At 42.5% G+C, this 15,857-nt stretch overlaps 1 protein-coding gene across 1 annotated transcript in view; it reads right to left on the reverse strand.

Moving 5' to 3' along the window:
• Window positions 1-1,955: 1,955 nt before the first annotated feature.
• SUDS3 (SDS3 homolog, SIN3A corepressor complex component) overlaps window positions 1,956-15,857 on the reverse strand; it is a 34,700-nt gene continuing 20,798 nt past the window's right edge. The window contains exons 10-12 of the mRNA XM_001914901.6: window positions 14,995-15,100; window positions 8,328-8,412; window positions 1,956-5,371 (exon numbers count right to left, since the gene is read on the reverse strand). Of these exons, the coding sequence (XP_001914936.4) occupies window positions 5,273-5,371; window positions 8,328-8,412; window positions 14,995-15,100 (290 nt within the window). The 3' untranslated portion in view covers window positions 1,956-5,272. The remainder of the gene's footprint in view (window positions 5,372-8,327; window positions 8,413-14,994; window positions 15,101-15,857) is intronic.

Consider the following 15,857-nt stretch of genomic DNA (forward strand, 5'->3'; position numbering starts at 1 on the left):
AAGATCCAGAGAGCAGCAAGATGCAGGATGTCCAGCTCTCCATCTACATGTTCAGAAACCAGTTCAGTGGCTCCGACCCCTCCTCCTTACCTCACAGTCCAATAAGAAAGGCAGGCAGGAAGAAATGATCTGGAGAAACCTAGCGATGTGTTTTCCTCCAAAGGCTCTCACGTTGCTTATTAGATAAAGTCGGCTCCATCAAGACCAATTACTCTTTACATTCTAAATGGTTCCTTCCTTCTTAGAACTGTTATGCTCATGCCGTTTCAAAGGAAAGCAACCTCTTGGTTATTAACTGTGACTCTCAACGCACTGCCAAGGGAGGAGCCCAGAGTTATCCAGCAGGGGAAAGGGTCCTAGCAAGTAACAGTGTTTTTACCTCTAAAGTTTGCACTGTGAGCATGTGTGTCTAAGAGGCGAGAGCAGATAAAAACAACTCCCAGGGAAGTGCTTAAGGAGAGAGGCGGAAATGTTGAAAGCAATTTTAACAAAGGGGGTCCAGAAAGGACCCAAAGGGTAGCAGGTGGTAGACCTGCCTTAGAATCTGAAAGATCTGGACTCTGCCACTTAGTGTGTGACCTTGGAGAGGTACCAGACCATCTTCTGTCTCCTTCTCTGAAAACTGGTGATAACAACAGTGTATTTTCTCCAAGGTGTTATGAGACTTAAATGAGATAATGCAAGTCAAAAGCACAGTACCTCGAACTGGAGGTGTTGTTATTAATCATTACTATCAACCAGTTTGCCTTTCTTTACATGCCATTTTACACTAACATTATTTGACAACTAACATTTACAGAGCACTTACGACGACTAGGCACAGCGCTGAGCTCTGGGTTTCATAGGAAAATTAAGTCTTGGTTTGCTTATATTAACAAGCCAGCCTTAGGTTTGGGAGTATTAGTACTCTCTCACAGGCTATTAGGAGGATCACGTGAAAAAATGCCTCCCATGAAGTTTAGTATAGCGCCTGCCATCTACAAAGTCCTGAAGAAAAGGCAGACAGTCACATGACGGGCAAGCCCCATCTGCCTTGGTAACAAACGAGGGTGAGAGGGTCGACCTGAATCTGCCTTTTCGCCTCCCGCTTTGACCACACGCTTTGCTACCAGCTCTCACAGAAAGCTAGCCCCTAGCCTACAGCAGGGACTTGGCTCTTCCAGAACAACTACAGAAAAACCCAGCAGCTCAAGAGCTTGAAGGCTGAGGCGATTAAAACAGAGAAAACTAGTCAGGCTAGCAGTTACCCCAGCGAGCAGTAAAAATTGGAAGGAAGCCTAGGGGCTTGTGGGTGCTGGGAATGCTATTTCTTGATCTAGATGCTGGTTACATGAATGCGTTCACTTTGAGAAAACTCAAAACTTCTACAATTAAGATCTGTGCGCTTTTCTGTATGAAAGCTTCGTTACAATAAAAAAATGTAAAAGTAGTGACCACCCTCTCCGTTATCCAAAGCTGTAATAAAGCAGCCCTTCCCAACGGGTATGCCACAACTGCGTTATAAGCACGCCCCATCAGTCACCTGTGGCAGCAAGCAGCTGCGCATCGCTCTACCCTCCAGGGAGCTGTAGAAATACTATCACTTTTGGATAAGATTGGGAAGTACTGCTCTAGAGTACCAACGCAACAACATCTTCCTCAATCACACGAGTGAGTCTACCTTAAGGTTTTTCCTATCGCAGGTCAATTTTATTTCTCACTTTTTAATTAGACTGCTTTTATCATCTCCAACAAGGAGAGAGTACACTACAGTTAAGGGTCAGCACACCTAGACTGCTCTTTGTAAAACTCAGAGTCAGCCTTCGCCACGTCGTTCCACATCTGACTCATCATAAGGAGCAAATATCTGGTATATCCCTCCCTCTTCCCCAACTTCCTTCTCCCACAGTCGCTGGAGGGAAAATCTCAAATTTCAATCATTTATCAAGTCAATGCATATAACACAGACCACATGCTGGTTTTCTCTTTGAAAGTTTATTGTTATTAAAAACAAAACCTATACTTTTTACATCTTACATTCACCTCTCAGAACATTTATCGGTACCAGATAATGATGTCATATAAAAAGCCCACCAGATGCTTGAAATGGCTGCAAATTTTTTTACCATGTTCTGGTATTAAAGTGGTTTGAACTCTTTGGAAAAATTGGTATAACATTAATACCAAGATTTCAAATTCCCAGATTAGAAACAAGATTTTTAAGTCAGGAGGAAATTTAGCAAAGATTCGAGGCTAAAAGGAAATGTTAATAGAAAAACAAAACCAAAAATATTGTAAAAAATAGGATTTTCCCCCTCGAGTTAGGTAAAAAAATGCAACCAATCCCACCCCACCCCCAATATTTCTCTTAGAAAAGTCACCAAATCCTGAACACAGGGTCTTGCACACATTGTAAGCCGCTTTATTTGCAGATCAGCCTCTGGGATCTTACACTGGCCCCACTTACAAGTATTTTTTTAAAAAATTAAGTTAGGTAGTTAGACATCCATAAATACTGGTATGCAAATGAATGAAAACATCCTGGCTTTGGTATGGCTACAGAAATCTGGAAATTGTCCAAGAGGACACTGGCTTAGGAGAGAGGGAGTCTGGGTGGAGGGCACATAAAAACCCCCAAGCAGAGGTAAAATAAATATGGGGACATATCCATAGCAAACACTGTGTATAATACTGAGGCAGACGCCTCGAACAAAACACACGGAGAAGTTCCTGATTAGAACAACAAATGTAAAGGTTCTTAATCAGAGTAACACACATACAGGTTTTTGATCAGAAGTGTTCGGACCAACTTTTTTCCAAGTATCACTTGTAGGAAATAGTCTGAATTTGGGAATTCATCTGGTTCTCCGGGGTCTAGTGAGAGACAAAGACCTTTTGGAATAAGTGTGGCCACCTGGGCTAAAAGCCAGCCCCTTCTTATTCTAGGAATTTCAAAGTCTGTTTTTCCCCTCTAGTTCGCTTCTGCCCACCACAAAAGTACCTCCACCTCCTAACAAGGGAGCTCTTCCACCCCTGGGCAGCACAGGGGCTGGTCAGCACAGGGGCTGCGGACTTTTCATCCCTAGGGTGACTAACATATTAAATCTTCCGAGATTAGGAATATAATTTACTGTGCTGTGTCTCAAGTCTACTTCACATTTCCCCCCATCCTCACTAGATCATGATTAAGGGTTGGGAGGATATTGAGGAGCAGAAGGCAGTGATGGGGCTGAGATTGCGTGAAGCATGGCCTGAAACACTCAAATTTACAGAAGAGCAAAGGGCAAAGCACCCACACCCTGGTCTTCAAATGGTGATTTCACAAAAGCACAGAGATGCCACCAGACAAGGCGAGGAAAAAAGGCAACTTGCTGCTGCTTCGATGCTGAACCCCCAATGGTCATCAATACAATCCTTTCCTAAAAAACAAACTTTGGTGTGTACTGTTAGGAAGACAAATAAGATGATCATTTAAAAAAAAAAAAAAACACCTTTGATAACAACACACACTTAATATATCTAAATAAATTTCTATCACAGAGCACTAGATAATAACCAATAGCTACCTGACAATCTGGGATGTTACACACACTGGTGACAATTCAGGAGAGGTCCTCCCTTACAGCAAAGGCCACCAAGAAGAAACAAAAGGTGAAGCCCCTGTTTACTGTGGACTTGGTTCACTATAGTAAACATCATAACAAGGAGGACCGGGGGGTGGGGGGCAGAAAAAACACAGAACACCCAGGCAACTTTTAATAAATGAGCATCATTTATCCTGTTTTCTAAATAAGACTCCAACACCAGAAAAAAAATGAGAGGAAAAAAATGGGTTATAAATTAACACAAAAACATAGCTGTACAAATCTTTACTCCGAGTGAGTAAGGTTTGGTCTCTGATGAAAGCCAGGACTTACGAGAAGCTGATTTACTTGTCATCACAGACCCCCAGGTTGCTTTGGGGTGTGTACGTCAAGGGACAACATGGAGAGAATCACTTGAGACCAGGGGAATTAAGATTTCCTGGGGAGTCTAAGGTCTACTGAGTTCCCACAGAGGCTAACACTTACTCAAACCGCAAGTTCTTTAAACATCTTAAGGTGGCAACCAGAACATAGAAAACCCCATCACCCAACGAATCATTAGTCCAACTATGGGAATGAGGGAGAGGGAGCAGGGAGTGCAGGAAGGCTGTTTCATCAGGATTCACTAGGAAGAGCGCTGGCTTAGTGGAGCCACAGCAGAGCTTTCTTTGTCTTCAACCTAGGCCAGATCTCCGGGGAGATCTCCTGGGAGGCTGGGAGTGCCAACAACAGGGTTCCACGAGCTTGGAACAGCCAGTGTGCAATACTGGCATCAGCGACAAGAGGGCACTTTGAGTTATGAGTGAGAGTCTACAGATCACCGATTATTGCACTATCAATCCCACCTCCCCACCTACAAGAGATAACCCAATCATCAGCCTGTGGCAGGTCCCACTCCATCTACCTGGGAGCAGGGGAGAGAAATGAACTACAAATGAAAACTTCTGAAATGACCACTTCTTGTTCCAGCTTGAGCTAGAACAAATGTGTTTGAATAAACCACCTGCATTAAATAACATTTAAAATATGGTACCTTCAGCACATTATGAATATGAAAGGCCCCCTCCCCCAAGCCCGATTTACTTCAGTGCACGTAGGCTCCCAGGCATATTTTTCTGTCGTTCAGCCTGTGGAGTAGATGGCATACGCCAGATGTTACACCAGGCATTTATTTCTCCAAGAAGGCTGAGAGCCAGGAGAACTAATCTCCTTCTACTAGGACCTCTGCCCCAAGCTTCTGGGCAAATAGTGAATTGGGTTCAACAAGTGAAGTAGGTACGTGGTCCACTAATCAGACTGAAAGCATGAAAACGCACCGCAGAGTGGATCCCTTCCTGCTCCTCTTCATGGCAGAAAGACCGAAAGATGATTAATAAAGAGAGATGTCCCTTCAAACTCAAAGGAGGCTTAAAAAAAGGACAAAGTATAAGCAAAAACTAAAGACATAAGTAAATCAAACTCTCAACACTCCCAAAAGTAAAACAGTCTCATGGGGACTGATGGCTGGAAGAAGTCGAGGCCGGAAAGAATGACACAAAGATGGAAGTGGCTGGCCACAAAAGTGCCGTGCAGAATCCACAACAGTGTTCTCCATTTTCCAAGGCCAAGGAGCAATTTCCAAGTTAAAAACTCTATTAAGAAGAAAACCAAACCAAACCAAACCAAAAACCACTCCAGAAATAGGGTCAAGGGAAGAACACTGTAGAAAGTCAAGCCGCTGACCTCCGGCGGATGACAAAGAGCCCGCGCTGAAGCTGGCCCAAGTAAATCCTCATCTTGGTGCTGTCGCTTGTCTTCCTCACCCAGATCTGTGAGGAAGGAAAGGGAACAAGATGAGAGAGGGTAATACTGAGGAGCAAATCTTCCAGAGCATCGAAATATGTGCGTGAATCAGATGTAGGCACAAAACTGGCAACCTCTTCCTGTCCACCTGTGAGGGCTTCATGGGCACCTCCTGCCCTCCAGCCCTCCCAAGGCTCGCCTTTACTGAAGAGGGCAGTCATCAGCCCTTGAACTGGTTTCTCCCAGCCAATCCTCTTACGCCTTTGATTAAGAAAATGGAAATCATGGGTTCCATTTTTGCCTTGATCTTAAGGACTCTTTCTGATTTGGTTTGATTGCAGCGTTATCAACAGTCAAGATACATATATTCATGAACTTAAACTTTCAATCAACTTTGGAAATACTTCCCTTGCCCCAGGGGACTTCCATATTATAGCCTTTCAATACTCTGGTTTCCCGGCAACGAAGGCTAATGGCCATGACAGGAAAAGGAGGGGAAAAAATGCCCATGAGTGAGCAAAGGCCCAATTAGGATCATGAGAAGGCTAAATTAGCCTAAGACAGTCCTTCGCTCCTGACCGTGTCATTCTCCCACAGATGGGATCAGATGTATGACATTCTGCAGGGCAGATGCATTCTTCCCTAGAATTGAGAATGAACTCCTGTGGCAGGGAGGCTGCCAGAGGTGACAAGTACACTCAGTAACTGGCATCGCTGCAGTCAGGGATGGGAAGGAGAGTTGCCTCCTCAGTCACCTGACGCACCTGAGTGAGGGGTTCCTGTGTGCCAGACACTGTGCTAATCAAGCTGAGCTTTTTCATCCTGAGAACAACCCTATGAAGTAAGCTCTATCATCTCCCCCATTTTATAGAAAAACAAGGCTGAGTTCCGTGTCTGACGTGAATCTTGGCACCTGACATCAAAGCCCCTTGCTCTTCTCCACTAAACCCGCCCCTGACTCTCACCCATTCTCTCATCTGTTTAATTAACATGCAATTTGATGGAGCCCAAAGCATAATTCTTTTAAAGATCCGCATCTCACCCATATAAGTACAATTTTACAGATATATCTCCTCCCTCCCCCATGCAGTTTTAAAAAAGAGTAAGTTTTAAAAAAGCTTATTCTCAGCACCAGCCCCATGGCGTAGTGGTTAAGTTCATGCGCTCCACTTCAGTGGTCAAGGGTTCACAGGTTCAGATGCTGAGTGTGGACCTACACATCATCAAGCCATGCTGTAGCAGTGTTCCACATACAAAATAGAGGAAGACTGGCACAGATGTTAGCTCAGGGACAATCTTCCTCACCAAAAAAAAGGTTATTTTCAGTTTTATCTCAATTTCTTTAATGTAATTATTTAGTAATAAAGAGACTTTAAAATCAAATACACTGGTTTAAAAATAAAGTTAAAGACCTCAGATGAAGCTGAGTCTCTAAAGGACCTTGCAGAATCATTTTAAACTGAAAAGTGACCCCAAGGAGGGCTGAACTGGGGAGTCACCTAAACACTCAGATCCACCCACCAAATCTGCCTAGAGTCAAGTTACGCAAAGGCCAAGCTCCAGGGTCACTCAGGATTTGACCTGAAAACAAGCTGGAATACTTCCAGGAAGTGAGAAGTGTTTTTCCATGACCAGAGCTGCATGCCTCCAACGCACTGAGGCTTCTCCCCTCCAGGAGACGTGTCTCAGTGTCACCGTTTCCTTGTCAGACCTCGTTGACTCTATTATGTCAAAGGGTGACAATCTTCGACAGAGAAAAAAATCTGACTTGCATTTCTATTTTCCTGAAACATCTTGAGGTGTCACAGAGAAGAGTGCACTGTTCTGAGGTAGGCTGAAGGACGAGGAGGCTACACACGCTGCGTCAAGCAGCCCACACGGTCAGGCACAAAAGCTCTGTCGTGAAATCGTGGTGCCTCTTGCTGAGGAACAACAGGTCTGTTGGATCCCCTCTCCTGGTTTTGACTTAGCTTGAGGTGACACACAGATCCTGAGCCCAGAGAGGAATGACAGTCATTTATCTGGAAGGCTCTCCCTAACTTCTAAATAAACAATCATTTTGCAAACTAGTCACATTTGAGGGCATTTTCAATTCAGGAAGCTGGGACAATAGAAGAGGCTTAAGTTATTTCATAATCCAGTTTCATTAGATTTACTGTGCACCGGCATGAATAAGTTACAGAGGGTAGACACATAAAAATCAACTTCTTTGCAGACATTTGTGGACTGATAAAAGATCAAGCCAATCCAGCTATTAAAGTTTTAAACTTTTTCTTAACTACTAATAAGTTACACACTGCAGACATCCTCCTACTGAAGTGCGAGTCACATCACCCTTCAGCAGAACCCTCTGAGCTGACTTTAGAACCAGTTCCCATCTGACAGGAGAGACTGGAGAAGACCAATACCTACGGGCAGAAGCCTGGTAGCTCGCTGTTCAGAGGCACAACAGGACATGTCAGATTGGAAAGATGGCAGACAAATAGTAGTGTGGGGGTCAGATCAGGGCAGGATCCACTTATTGAGCACTTACTGTGTGCCAGACCCTGTGCCAGGTGCCTCCTTAAATCCTCACAGCATGAAACATATCTCAGTACACATGAAAGTGGTAGAGACATAACAAAACAAAGATGGAGTGTGTTCCACAGGCAAGTTCCATTCTGAGTAGCAGCAGGATTTGAATGCAGGTGTCACAAACTCGCCTTTTGTTCTTTCCTGTCGTCTAGCTAGTGGTTCCCAACTCAAGGACCATACAGGGAGTTCACAAATACCACAAGGAACACACAAATTCGCATATATCACAGTCAAGCAAAGAAAGGGATGATCAAGGGTGATTTTGCCCATGTGCAGTTTCTGCCTGAAAGTGCTGACTTCAGAACCTGACCCAAATTTTACACGATTCCACTGTACTTTCACGGTGGCACTTGCACTGCAGGTTCGTCACATTGTACTTGCTTAAAGGGGAGGGAGTCCAGTACCTACCTCATTGGCCCCCACAGAGCTGATGACACAGCTCAGTTTCTGGTTGTCCTTTGACTCCAGATAGATGGCTTGGCTCTTGTGGTACCTGCCCAAAACAGGACACGAATTTGTTTATTTTTAAATCACTTTAGCAAGGCATGATTGACACGTAAAATGCTGTACATATTTAACATACACAACTCAATGAGTCTGGGGATAAGCAGACACCCAGGAAACCATCACCACTATCAGGCCATAAACATATCCATCTCAACCCGAATTTTCCTCCACTCTCTTTATTATAATTATTGGTTCCGGGGGTTTTTTTTGTAGTAAGAACACAACATAGGATCTACCGTCTCAACAAATTTTAAGGATACAATAAAGTATTGTTAACAGCACAAACTTAAAAAAAAAGGGAAGGGAGGGAGTAAAAACAACAAAAAATATAATTAAAAGTCTTAACTATATTTGAGGAAGAGTCTGGATTTCAGGTTTAATTTAAAGGCTTCCATCCTTGATTAGATTAGATGACCTCCTAATATTCTTCCAGACATAAAACTTACATTCCTTGGTCCCTCCTCAGAGGGGAAAAAGGGGGCCGAGGAAAGAGCTGGGAAACTAGCTCTGTAAGTTTACCTTTTTTTGGACTAAGTGAGCCAGTTCAAAAAGTAAGTTAAAGCTTTTCAAGTAAAACCTCTGTTCCCACTTTTTGCCCCTACCCCAAAACAGTGAAGCAAGTTGGGTGGACAAAACCAATAGATGGACGTAAATAATTGTTCTGTTCTTTATTTTTCTATCTGGCCAAATAAGTCATTAACAAGGAAGGCCAAATTCAGCTCTCACTGTGGTCACTCATCCAACAAATACTCATTAAACACTTACTATGTACCACTGACTATGCTACAGGTTAGAGGTAGGCAGTGAACAAAGCCACAAGGACCCTGCAGAGCTTCAAACACAGCGGCAATGAAGAATATTAAATGATCACACCTAGCAAGAGCTAATTGGGTGAAGTTCTGAGTGTCATGACATGCACCAAAGGGTATCTAATTTGGCCTGGCCAGTCAGGAGAGGGGCTTTTAACGGAGTAGACAAGGCAGACACTCCCCTTTCAGCTCCTGTATCTACTCTCTTAGCCTGTAGTGCAGGCCCACCTTCAACCTCTACGAGTTCAGGGACAAGGCCAAGGATGAAAGTGAGGAAGCCAGGGCCAAACCCAAAATGGAACAACAGCTGCCACAGGATGAAGGAGCAGCTGCTGGATGACAAGAGTTGAAACATCAGCTGAGCTGCTGCTGGCAGCCCTGGCCTGGACCAGCCCTAGTTCAGTCAGAACATAACCTTTGGTTCATTCTGGCTGCAGACATCTGGCTAAACACACTCACTAACTCATGTGAATTCCACCAAAACCCATCCCAAGCAAAGCACTGCATCTTTTCATTATTTCTGTGGGGGAAGAAGGTAGACTCTGTTTTGCTGGTATAATGAAATAATCTACTGCCAAGATATCACAGTAAAAGATGTAGTAAAAGATGTACTTCACTCCCACAATGAGCTTTTTTCAATCTAAGTTCCCAGCACTCTTTAACCTGCTACTTAGGAACTGAAGACTCAGGTTTCCAAGTCAATTTACTTCCTGAAAACACTGTTAAGAGAAATAGAATCATAATGCAATTAGAAGAATGAGATTGGTTTAGATCCAGTTTTAAAGTTGCCTTTGGTCAAGGATGAGTTGCCACACTGGGTCAGGGGACCTTCATTACACTAAATATGCAGTTTTACAAGGTCTGAATTGTACAAGGCATAATAAGGAAAGGCTGAGTGAATTCACAGCAAAACTCTAACTTGAGTTTCCCTCCCACATCTAAGCCAGCTCACCTATGTAAACAGTAATGCCTTGAGTAATGGTTAGAATAAAAAGAGAGAGAGAGAGAACATTCAGTTATTCTACGGGGATTGGAAGTCATTAAAGAGATAAACACACAAAACAACATGGCAACTAGCCTCAAGTCACTCTGATACTACTTTCTGAATGCTTTAATAAAGAAAGGTCATAGGTATGGCACAGAAGTACATTACTTGTGTGGAAACATGCTCAATATACTGCTAAGTGGAGGAAAACAACTATGTCCATTATGTTCCTGTGCTTGTAATAAAACACATTACATGTATATCATACAAATAGGAAAAACTGGGTAAATTTATATATTAACAAATGTACATTAAAATTTTATAAAAATATAAAATGTAAATTAAGAACAGTATTCCTCTTATTGCATAGCTTTCTTTTTTCCAGAATAAACAGGTATTAGTTATAATAAAAAGTAAATATTTTCTTATAAGTCATGGTACTAGAAAATACCTAAATAACAAAGATGGAGTGGAAAGAAAACAATGTCACAAATTACCGTCTTAGTGTCTGCTAAAGACAGCAGTTACCTCTGGAGACTACTCACACAATTCTCATGGATGTTGCATTTTCCTTCAAATGTGCTCAGAGCCCAAACCCCAACATACCTGACCGGCTTTAAAGTAAACATCAGGAGTGACAATGCAATCTGGTCATCACTCCTGAGAAGTGGTCTGAGACCTGAGCATCTGGCCTCCTCCCAAATCTACCTGCTCTGGGATCACCAAACGGTGGTGACTTGAACATCCACCACTGGTCACCATCTGCTCCAAGGGAGGGCTGGCAGCATGTTTCCCAAAGCAGCCCACCCAAGCCAACTGATTCCCAGGTCCTCCTGAAGCAGAGCCTCTGAGACGTCCAGGGGCTTCTCATGCACCACACAAGTCTTGGGGAACCATGACCCTGGATATCAAATCTATTAAATTATCTGAATTCTCTGAAAAAAAATAAGCCTCAAAAATTAATGAGCTCACATTGGGGGCATTTTCAAGACAAAACCAAAAAGCATATAACAATCTTAACATACAAATTTACTTTCCAATTTCTAACAACTAAGAAAAATAAAGGGGGAAAATTCAAAATACACTTAGACATAAAAAAAATGTTAAAAAACATCAACAGGGCCAGTCCCAGTGGGCTAGTGGTTAAGTTCAGCACACTCTGCTTCAGTGGCCCAGGTTCAGTTGCTGGGTGCAGACCTACACCACTCATTTGTCAGTGGGCATGCTATGGTGGCAGTTCACATACAAAAAGAGGAAGACCAGGGGGCTGGCCTGGTGGCACAGCAGTTAAGTGCACACGTTCTGCTTTGGCAGCCCAGGGTTCGCTGGTTTGGATCCCGGATGTGGACATGTCATTGCTTGGCAAGCCATGCTCTGGTAGGCATCCCACATATAAAGTAGAGGAAGATGGGCACAGATGTTAGCTCAGGACCAGTCTTCCTCAGCAAAAAGAGGAGGATTGGCAGCAGATGTTAGCTCAGGGCTAATCTTCCTCAAAAAGAAAAAAAAAAGAGGAAGACTGGCAGTGGATGTCAGCTCAGGGTTAGTCTTCCTCAGCAAAAAAAAAAAAGAGAGAGAGAGCAACATCAATAGAAAAAATGTACATTATCACTTTTTTGCCAATTAACTCATTTTACAAGCTGCAACTCATCTCTGCTGAAAAAATACTTTAAAAAGCCTTAGAGAACAAGCCCCAAGTGTCAAATTTACTTTATTAGTAATGGAAATTCTGACCTGGGAATCCCTACAATTGAGCTCTTAAAGCTTTGCCTCTACTACTAAACCCAATGAACTAGAATCACCACCACTATTAAGGAAGAAAGTAATTTCTTTATAAGGTGGGTCCAAAAGTGGGGTGAGAAGGGAGTAGAATTTATTAATTTTGTATCCTACTGGGAATCCTGATATTAACCTTTCGTTCCTCCCTCCAAAATAATGTCACGTTACCGCTTTGGAATCTCAATGAGTCCCAATTCTAGTTGTTTAAATATTCACTGCTTTGAGTTAACAGCCTTTTGTGTCAACTGAAGGTTGGAGGGTTAAATCCAACTGAGCAACTCGGTGACTTCATTTCTGATTCACAGTAACAGCCCCAGATTTAAAGTGAGAAGAGAAAAACCAGTCCGCCGGCATCATGAGTTAGTGAATTATTTTAAAATATCAGCCACTCTCATGGTACTTTCTAAGAAAGGTCATTAGTCCAAATCAAAATGTGAGGAAAACTTACAGCTGGATATAAAATGCCTTAAAGCAGTATAAAACCAAGGCAAAGGGAAGATGCTTATCTTTCAAAATGAAATGTAGCTTGATAAGCGTTCATGCCAAGATGGGAAGCCCAAATCACACTCCTTTCCCTGAAGTTATTTAAAACTCAATGAAATCTGTTTTGCCAGAAATACTGTTTCACCAAAATACTCCACACAACTGGAAAGAGCATAAAGCTATTGGATGACCTCTCAGGCCGTGACCGCTGAAAAAGAAGGAAAAACGAAAGCCCTCAAACTGCCAAGGACACAAAAGCCAAACCTCAAGAGCCTGGTACAACGGGAGAGGCTGGCTCTGCACAGAGAAAGGGTCGACCAGGACTGCCCAGGAACACCTTCCAACACACAGGGAAGGGAGGACCTACCTTTCAACAAATGTGTCCTGAACTCTGACCACCAAGGCCAAAGAAGAAAAACGCACAGAATCCAGAAGAAAACGAGTCCCAAAGTTAACAAGAGAATAAGCTACTTTAAATTCATCGAAAAAGTAAAAAGCTCCCGGAGGCTTTATTTTTAAAATTTCTGCCACCATTGTGAGAAAGACAGTGAAATTCCTTCAAAACACTTAATAGGTCTAACACATCAAACCTGACCACTCTGTTTACATTATGAAACGCCACTGTGGATCCTTTCCTTAGAAAAACAAGAATTTCATTTTACTGCTTTTTCACCCTGAAGACACGTCTCACAAAATCTAAGGATTAAGCCTTAGAAAGAGGAAGATCTGAAGCAAAGCAATTACAAAACAAACATCATTTGAAATATCACATGGCTTTAGACTCATAGATCCGTAAAAATATTAGTGATAAATCTCATCATTTTTGAAGACGGTTCTTATGTGTTGGCTTGATCTTTAAAGGTTATTTGGTTTTCATTATTAGAAACATTTTTCATCTTATTTTGCCCCTCAGTGTGTTGAGCTGTTAGGGCCTGCCATCTAGTGGTGATGAGTTCTGATAAGTAATGTTAAATCAGATATAACTGGCCTTTTTGAAGAATGCCAAATAGGCAAATGAGAGGGGCAGAAGTCACTAAGATCAGGCTCACAGAGCAAGGATTCATCGTCTACGAGGTAGTTGACTCAACACAATCTAATAGGTGGAACTGACTTATTTCAGGCAATGACTAGATGTCCAAACATTTTTGCCAACTTCAGAAGTATACTATTATAAGGTAACCAACGAACACAACGTTGGGTATTTTCCCTTTAAGAAAGCTCAAAAAATTCAAAATAGCCATTGATCTAATTTTGGAATTTTGGGTTAAATAAATATATTGCAATTCAAAAGATCATTACATAGCCTTTATAAATGATAATTACAGAGAGCCTATAATAACCCAGAAAAACATTCTCCAGGTGGAAAGGCAGAACACAAATATGTGTCTACCATGACTTAAAGTGAGAAAGATACCGCCTGCATATGGACAATGAATAAAAGGGATATATCAGAATTAAAAGAGCTCTGAGAAGGTGGCAGGATCTGGAGTGACTTAATACCTAGCAGAATGCCTAATACAGAGCACACAGTAAATGTCTGCTGAATGAATAAATGTATAAGCTTTTAAGCTTCTTTCATATTGTTTAGCCATTTCCTTCCCAATGAAAATGCTGGTAGTCTGACAGTTTCAAACCATCTTCAATCTAAATACTAATTTTTAGGATACAATTCCCCCAAAATGTTTCCTGGAACACTTGTGCAGCGGGATGATGGACGCAAAAAGGTTACCTCAGTCAAATAAAGAACACCTAATAACATCTTAGAAATTCATGGTGCATATTAGCAAACCAGACGACCCAAAGAGTGCTTCAGGGAAGAAACCATTCATCTTAATTAACATGATCATCCCCCAAACTCAGTTGACCACAAAATCCTTTTTTCCACAGAACACCCATTAATTTTAGCACACAGGGAAGAGTTAAGAGGAGGCAGAGGGGCCAGCCTGGTGGCGTAGTGGTTAAGTTCATGTGCTCTGCTTCAGCAGCCTGGGGTTCACAGGTTTGGATCCTGGGCATGGACCTAGCACCATTCATCAAGGCATGCTGAGGCGGCATCCCACATAAAATAGAGGAAGACTGGCACAGATGTTAGCTCAATGACAATCTTCCTTAAGAAAAAAGAGGAAGATTGGCACAGATGTTAGCTCAGGGCAAATCTTCCTCGCCAAAAAAAAAAGAGGAGGCAGAGAAGGACATAAACCCTCTCCCCAGTCTACAAGGGGATCCACACAAGATGTGAGCCTGCAAATTCTAGTATGGTGACAGCAGCATAGAGAGAGAAGGTGGGCCACCACCAGAAGAACATGTTTTTGGGAAACACTGCCTTCAGAGATCTAACAAGTAGTACCACTCAAATGACTCTTGATACACTTTTAAGTATCACTCCACTCTCAGTACTATATAAGTTAAGCAGCAGCCACGCTCTGAACTAACAACCACAGACAGCCCCAGCCCTCTTTCCAAGTGGTTCTTTTGCGAGTCTTATGAGTAATCTGTGTTTTCCATAACATACCATCTTTTATCATAGTACAGTTTGCCATCTTCTATCCGAGCTTCAAATCTCTGGGCTGGAGACTCCGCAGGTGTGGCAGGCAAGTGTTCAGGGGAGGACGGGGATGCTGGAGGAACCAGAGATGTTTCAATGACTGAGCACTTAACAAACATGAGTCTACCAGCTAATATGCTTTAACTGAAATGCTATTAAAGGTGGAATAACCAGGATCATCAAGTTCTTACAGTTTTAATAAATAAGAATTTAACAATATTCTTGTATATTTCATCTAACTTGATCCTCGAGCAACCCTGTGTGGTAGGCAAAGAAAAGATTAACCTTACTGAACAGCAGAGAAATCTAAGGCTCAGGCAGGCCAAGGAATTTGCCCACCGTCACTTAGAGTAGGACTAAAACTCCAGGGATTATGAGCAGCCCAAAAGAGCAAGAACTGGGAAAATCTCTTTAAATTTATAAAACTGAAGTCATTTCTAGAAATATTTACTACTAGGTAGAACAGGCCATCGGATATGTATGGAGTCAAGCTAATACAGTGCTAATAACTATGGTGGGTTCAGATGATCTAAATTCACACACTCATTCACACAACCCCCTTCCCCATCATGCCTTCAGAAACTGAGGACCTCTCTGTGGACCACAGAGGCTCTCAAGAGTAAATTATTTAGAGAAAGAAGAATCTTATTTTCTTCCACAAGACTTGGTGAGCAGAGGGATGTGTGAGTAATCACAGTGCTTAAAACAAAATGTTTTGCCAGTTCAAAACTCTATTTTGCAACCTAGCAGAGCACTGACTCTCAAGTGCTGCTCTGGAAAGAACCACCGTGGGCACTTGGCTGGGCTCTTCTATAAGCTGGGACTGGGAG

Source organism: Equus caballus, chromosome 8 (assembly GCF_041296265.1).
Source record: "Equus caballus isolate H_3958 breed thoroughbred chromosome 8, TB-T2T, whole genome shotgun sequence".
NCBI classification, from domain to species: Eukaryota; Metazoa; Chordata; class Mammalia; order Perissodactyla; family Equidae; genus Equus; species Equus caballus.